General features: G+C 45.9%; 1 protein-coding gene across 1 annotated transcript; it reads right to left on the bottom strand.

Annotated features, from left to right (window-relative positions):
- Nucleotides 1-641: 641 nt before the first annotated feature.
- LOC108845368 (uncharacterized) lies at nt 642-7,323 on the bottom strand. Its single transcript, XM_018618589.2, has 10 exons — nt 7,290-7,323; nt 7,098-7,163; nt 6,899-6,970; nt 5,872-6,785; nt 4,382-5,464; nt 4,161-4,262; nt 3,746-3,808; nt 3,414-3,679; nt 3,249-3,333; nt 642-3,158 (listed from the first exon to the last, which is right to left on the bottom strand). The coding sequence occupies exons 1-10, from the start codon at nt 7,318-7,320 to the stop codon at nt 2,508-2,510; spliced, it is 3,333 nt and encodes a 1,110-aa protein (XP_018474091.2). The 5' UTR covers nt 7,321-7,323; the 3' UTR covers nt 642-2,507.
- Between the last annotated feature and the right edge of the window lie 6 nt (nt 7,324-7,329).

Here is a 7,329-nt window from a genome sequence, read left to right as displayed (position 1 = left end):
AGTGGTCTCGCACTTATTTCGCCGGCAACCGTTACAATCTCATGACCAGCAACGTTGCAGAACAACTGAACAATGCCATTTCAAAGTCCAGGTCTTCACCCATTGTTGAAATGTTCATGTTCATTCAAAGGATGCTAACCAGGTGGTTCTCAGCTAGGAGGACTAAATCAGCTAACCACCGGGGCTTTTGCACTCCCGAGGTTGATAAGGTTATACAGGCCCACGTGAAGCTTACTAAAGGCAGCAAAATACTGAAGTGTAAGGACTGGAGCTTCTCTGTACGGGGTCTTTTTGGCCATGGAAACACTGTACACCTGGACACTAAGGTCTGCACATGTCAAGTTTTTCAGAAACTAAACATCCCTTGCGGACACGCGCTCTTGGCTGCAGACTCTATCGGCCTCTCCTACACTGGTTTAGTGGGAGACTACTACAAAACGCAAAACTGGGTAGACACATACGCAGGTGTGATTTACCCTGAGGCCGACGTCGGTGAAATCTCCATCCCTCCATCTGTCTCTGATCTTATTATTGGCCCTCCAAGAACCCGACGCCCCTCTGGCCGTCCAAAAGAAGGACGAGCTCCCTCTACAGGAGAGATCCCGGTAAATCATCCTCTCACACCTCTTTATTTTTCTTTAACTGTTTCCCTTTTCCGGTTACCAACTCAGTTACTCTCATACTCAACAGCCTACGAAGAAAACAAAAACTGTTCGAAACAAGTGTACTCGCTGTGGTGGTACGGGCCACAACCGGACCACATGTGTAGTCCCCCTTGGTTAATCTTATATCCAAGTGATATCTCTTTTGGATAGCAAATTCACCCAGGATCTGCTTATTGTATTTTGTACTTTGCAAGGGCTTTCTTGTTTTATCAGGTCTCTGTACCTCGACCATGATGTAGCTCTTTTTTTTTTGTGTGGCATTAAACACGCGTGCCCGGTAACATTATCAAAATCTTGTAAGCTCCCCGCTTTAACTTAAGTGCTTATCTTCAATCAGGATAGTACAATCCTGTTCTATTACTAGTTTGAATTACTCTTGTGGTAGAAAACATTTACTACTCCTCGCCAAAAAAAACTACGTTTCTCTTAAACATTCAAACCAATTTTAAAAAACAGACATACATGTACGCACTTTAAAAACAGACGCTCTATCCATGTGTACGCCGTTTCTTTCGTACACGAAAAAACGACCAAAAGGCCCAATTCTATACATAACTAACTAGCAGGCCCAAACCGTTTAACGATCCAAACTAATGAAAACAAAAAATGCCACATCAACAGTAACGTGCCGTTTATTAACCTCCGTCATCCTCCCACCTGTAGAAAACATCCAGATTTAGGGTTCACACCGTTTCCCCAGAAAAGATTCCGCAGTATATTAGAGACCATCATGGGAGACAATCAAAGGGGGTTTCCTACTCACTGCAACTGTGGAGCCCTAATTCCTCGATACCGCACTTCCAGGACAAAGACCAACCCCGGACGCCTCTTCCATAGCTGTCCATACGGCAACGAGGTAACCGCGCCAACTACATGTTTACTTTTTAGCAAACAAAAAAGGAACTGCCTTTAAACTTATTTGACAACTACGCTTTCTGTTTTCACACAGGAAAATCCGAAACACCTTTTCAAATGGACGGACGAATCTATGGTTGAGGAGATTGAAGACCTGAAGGATCGTCTCGATCAGCTAGAGAGCGGAGCCCTGGGAGCGAACACCGATTTTAAATTGCTACAGTCCAACATCGAAAGCTTTTCACAGGATACTCTGGCCTATTCCAACATTCTCCAACGCACACGTGAGGACCTCCAACAAACACAAAACAACCTAAAGCTTCTGGACCTTGAACTTACAAGTTTCAAGAAGCTTTCAGTCTGTGTTGTCTTACTCGCCTTATGCTACAAACTTTATTACTAGTTTCGAGAAGCTTTCAGACTGTTAACTAATCTGTTTTCCTCCTACCGATCTGTTTGTATTAGCTCTTCATTTACCACCCCAGCTACTAGATCTGTATGTTCGTACTTCTATTTAAATTATCCCAGTTTGTAACGCCAAAACTCAATACTCAAACCTACGGCATATTCGTACTTCGTTACTCCACTGAGCACATGTTTCCTACTATTTTGCGACACTTACCATTTGGGGTCACTATAAAACGTACATGCGTACACACTGTTTCATGTACAGCTCCACTAAAGGTACATGCGTACATCGTTTGACTAGTACGCATATCTGCATAGCCTTCGCAATCAAAATTACCATCAATGACAGCCCACTACCAAACCTGCCACCCCTCAATACATAACATTGTAGAAAAATTCTGCACACTAGAAAGAAAACCAAACGCATTTTTAAAAACTAAAATAGTTTTACTTCATCATCCACGCCGTTCACGTTCCTTAACTTACAACATTTGCCATCCAAAAAAAGGACACCACCATCCATAATAGTTAGCCGAAAATACACAAAAAAAAAAGCCTCTCGCCCTCCCCAAGTCTTCCCTACTGATCAGACTCAGCACCTACAAGGTACAAAGGCACCACCAAATCCTTGTACACGTCCATTGCCCATTGCTTCCTGAAAACGTCGACCAACAAATCCGTCAGGTCCTCTGCACCTGGCTCCTCCACACCTGTTCCAGCCAACTCCATAAACTTCACACACACTGGCCCGCAATCCCCACTACGAGCGTTCTGATAGCCATTGGCCAAAAAACCAACACTAAAAGGCTCCAGCCCACGACCGTCCAATGCATCAGCCCCACAAACCTTGCGAACCACATAAGGTAACATCTTCGCAATTGGTGACACTAAGGACATCGCTACATCCTGTTCCCTAAGGCTCCGGTCAGAATCATAAACCAACACGCTCCACCCCGTCAAACTGATCCGCAACCCTACCCAGTGGTTCTTGGCCCAAAGCATTGGCGCATAGACCTCATCCACATCAATGCCTAGTTTCTGGCCCTTCTTTGTCAGATAACCCGAAATCTTACGGTCAGAAAATACCCTACCCTTGTACTTAGAAGTATCAAAGGTCTCTGCTTTTGCAGCCAGTTGTTCCATGAACCACGGAGCCACAAACATCACTCTCCTCGCCCTAAACGTCTCCGCGTGCCTCTTAGCCACATATTCCATCAAAACTTCCATGTGCTGCCAATTAGAACCAAACATGTCAAAACATCGCCCCACAACAAAAGGCCACCTAAAACAATCAGTTAAAAACCTACATGCGTCGTATACCTTACTGGAAACCCACTTCTGTGGGGATGCAAGATCGAGGAAAAACTGATTGTCCAGGTCGTGGCCACCAGCTCCAAGATGAATCCTGCACAACGGAAAATAACACGACCATATTCAGTATTCCACAAAAAAAAAAGTCAGTTTTATAACGATGGTAAAACCTACACTTTCGGATCGGCCAGCAGAACATTCTCAAAATAATCGAAATCAGGATCAACACGGCCTGGGAGGATATTTGCTAGTGAAAACGGTTCCTTCCCAAGCAGCAGGGAGGCTAACGACGCTTCAGCCTCAACAGGCTTGTGCTTGGAACTGGCTACACTTGTCGGGGAGTCCGTTAACACCGTCACAACCTTCGTCACGGTATCCATTAGAGTTGGTAAAGTGGCTCCGTCCTCATCCACAACGGTGGTTGCCAGGCCACCAACTACCTATAATCTCACATTACAAAGTCAGATCTCACATAAAAACCCAAAAAAACATAAATCACTTTTCACCTCTCCACGTAGACACATATCCTCCACACCCTTGACGCCAGTATCGCCCATATCAATCGGTCCCTACACACCAACAATAAAAAAAAAACAACAGTACACAAACAACTCATTTAGTAAGGCGACAAATCATTCCTTATAGTTTACTACCCTAACCATGGTACTACTTGTTTACTACAATCACAACATATCTCCTAATAGCTTAGCCACCAAACCATGTACGGTACCACCATCGGTGTATATGTATATAACCCCCTTCATGTACAGTCACAACTATAGCGTCCAAGCGTACACCAATTTTCCAAGTGGGGTCACTCGTTTAGGTACACATGTACACCCCCGGATCATGTACGGTCACACGAAAGTTGTACATGCCAAATCATTTGTTAAACAAAGGGGAAAGAGCAAAGCAGATTACCTCCATCGATTCCACCACATCCGCATCCTCTGTTCCACCCCCCTCAAGAATAAGACTCTCCTTAATAATCCCCCCGATTAGTTTGTCCAAACCATCACACGCCTGCATCAGGTTGTCCATATAAACCAAATTACAAACAAACCCCACCGATCAAAAAAAAGTCAAGAGCTCAGCTGCACTAAAGATCAACCAAACCATCACACTATAGTTTGTTTTCTTACCTCCTCACTGCACGCACCACCTAAATCTCCCATCTTTGTCTCCTCTAGTCCACCATCAGGCACATCCCCAAACGCAGTTACACGATCATGTCCATCCGGATTAACTTCAACGCTACTATCAGCCCCATCCTCTTCCCCTACCTTGCCCCCTTCATCATCTCCATACATCCCACCCACAACACTCTCCAACACCTCCTTAGACACATCACTAGGCAGCACATCTCCACCCAAAGTCATCCCAACCCCCTCGTCTCCCTTATTCTCTGGAATATCATCCCCATCATCCGTTAGACTTTTCTCCACGCTTTCACTCTCGAGGCCAACACAAAATTCAGACGCCCCCACCACACATTTCTTCCCATCTACTTCCATACATTCAACAACAACGTCCTCTTCCACATCTTCCTTGTTAAGCCCATCACCTACTTCCATAACATTAGCAACAGCTCCTTGTACAACATCCTCCCTGTTTGACCCATCACCATCCTCCTTGTTTGAGCCATCACCATCACTCCCCCCGTCAACATCCTTTACATCTTCATCCCGGTCATCACTTTCAATGAAAAGCCCCTTACCCTCCTCTTCCTCCCCCTCCTCAAACTCTTCGCAATCCTCGCTTACAACAGGGGTTTCTCTCTTCTTTCTCTTCACTAACTTAACACTACGCAGAAGTTCCTTGCTCGGCGTCAACCCCACCCTCCGACGCCTACAAAGCTTCAGTTTCAACCAAGCAACAGTCTTCTCCAATACCTCGACCCGCTTAACTAGCTTTCCAACCACTTCCTCATCCACCAGTACTGGCTTTCTGAAGTACCCGCTAACCCTGCGTTGCTTCAAGGCAGGCCCTCGTGCTGGATCTGGCTTCGCAGCTTCCCTCTTCCTTTTTTTGGCCGCCTTTGCTCCCTCGTGGTCTAATAAATCTTCCTTCCCATCACCTCCCCTCCAAACAAACTTCCCGAACTTATCTCCAACTGTGATCCGTCCACACATGTGTTTCACCGTCCTGTCAAAAATCTCATCATCCCAACAACCCCAGCCGTCTGGCACATCCGACGGCTCCTCCATCATGGGCTGAACAATTAGCTGCACCAATCAAAAAAAAAAAAAATAACATCATTCTTAAGTTCTCATACTGTACATCTATACAGATAGCTAACAACTACGCACCGTACACAACTTTCAGCGGACAACAGTAACTAAAAAACAGTCCAACACCACACCCAAACAGAGTACACAAACAAAAACCAAAAAACAAAGTTATGGTACACGAGCACCGTCGTACAAGTAACATCAGTAACTACTCGTACACGTGTACTTCCGCTTTCGTGTACTCTTGAAATTCAGGTAAAACTGTACTCGTGTACATAACCCATTCTCAGATTCCAATATCCAATAGTCCACCCGTACAAAAATAACAGTTACCAAGCGAAGGCCGGGAACACCAAACTTACAAGAGGCATACGGGTAAAACCCAAAAAAAATTGTCTCACCTCGGGATGATGCTCCGCCTCCAGGACATCCCAAAGCTTCAAACCCTTGTGCTGGGGTAGATTAAGACAGTCGATAAGCTTCTCCTCGTCCGTTCCCCGAAGCCGCGAAACCAACTGCGGGATGGCTTCATACACCACTAGTTGAAGAGCCAAAGGGAAACCCGCCATTTTTTTGGTTTGCTGCCTCAAACTTGCACAGAAGTCCCCTTCCGGATCATCGCAGACACCGGCGACCATTTTAGGGGGTATCATGGTACTGATTGTCCAAAAAAATGCTTCGCGCCCCCAGGGAAATTCTAGGAATTTTGTCAGGTCTTCAAGGAGCTTGACATGCTTCATCTTCGGGCAGACAGGCGATGTGGAGGCACACAGAACCCCGTCTACAATGAGTATCAAACAAAGCCTGAATTTGCGGGCTCGCTTGATGGTCAGGTCCTGCGCAACCATTTTTGCAACTTCAGCTATGGTTATGTCACGTTTCCCATCGAAGAGATAGTCCCACAGCGCGTAGTCCTCCTCCTTGTACTTCGGTTCAGAATCAACCACATAGCCCCGCTGGAACTCCCCACATGGAAGCCCCGTTACAGCACCAAACTCCACCAACGAAAACCTCGTGGGGTTTCCACCAAACACAGGCCACAACTCGTACCTCTTCTTAGTTACTACTTGCCTCACGAGCATGGCGTGTATCATGACGGAAGAATAACTGCATCTTCGCACTGGGATTTTAAACAGAGGTCCGAAGCAAGAACGGAGCAAACGATCAAGATCGGGAGTCCCTTTAAGCGCATCCCTCACCACCAACAGATATCCTAAAACTGAGTAATTGTTCAACCTACGACTAGGGAACCTATCCGTCTCAAACAACCTAGGCGGTAAGAACTCGTCGGGGCCCCCGTCAGCCCGTCCCTCGTCTGCACCAAACACAATTAAACAATTGAAACGCAAACGACGCACACGCGGTTCAAGTCCCGCCAACAAAAAAACAAAAAAAAACAAAAAACATAGGATTTTAGGGAAGCCTAACCCTGAACATGTTCTTTTCCTGCCCGCCGCCGCGGCATCTTCGTTTTCCGGGGGATGGGGACACTATTATCTCCTGCAGACAACCACAATAAACAGTGAGAACGAGACAATCTAATTAACAACGCCTCCAAGAACACATAAAATCAAATATTAAGTCGAAATCGGAACAAAAAATAAACCGATTTCAAAAATAAACCCACCATCGCTCGTTTCATTCGGCCGCCGCTGGGGGGACTGTTCTTCACGGTCGGGTAAGCTTTTAGCACCTACACAACTCGAAACACAAAATGGAGTTCACAGGTAGGACCATATCAAATTTGGAGGTTCTCCCAAATCGTTAACCCTAGTGGCCACAATGGGAAGGGTGGTTGCAGAGCGGAAACCTAACTCACCAGATAGGGAAAGCCGACCACTCCTCCTCATCGCAAAAAA

Source organism: Raphanus sativus, chromosome 9 (genome assembly GCF_000801105.2).
Source record: "Raphanus sativus cultivar WK10039 chromosome 9, ASM80110v3, whole genome shotgun sequence".
Lineage (NCBI taxonomy): Eukaryota > Viridiplantae > Streptophyta > Magnoliopsida > Brassicales > Brassicaceae > Raphanus > Raphanus sativus.
Note: the sequence above shows the minus strand (reverse complement) of the source record. Positions and strands in the feature narration are given on the sequence as shown.

Bases quoted from the DNA above. Each gene is read 5' to 3' on its own strand.
- LOC108845368 (XM_018618589.2), bottom strand. From the start codon at position 7,320: ATGAGGAGGAGTGGTCGGCTTTCCCTATCTG. The intron at 4,263-4,381 runs GTAAGAAAACAA...AACCTGATGCAG, and splicing joins GTGGTGCGTGCAGTGAGGAG to GCGTGTGATGGTTTGGACAA. The intron at 3,159-3,248 runs GTATACGACGCA...TCTAATTGGCAG, and splicing joins AGAAGTGGGTTTCCAGTAAG to CACATGGAAGTTTTGATGGA.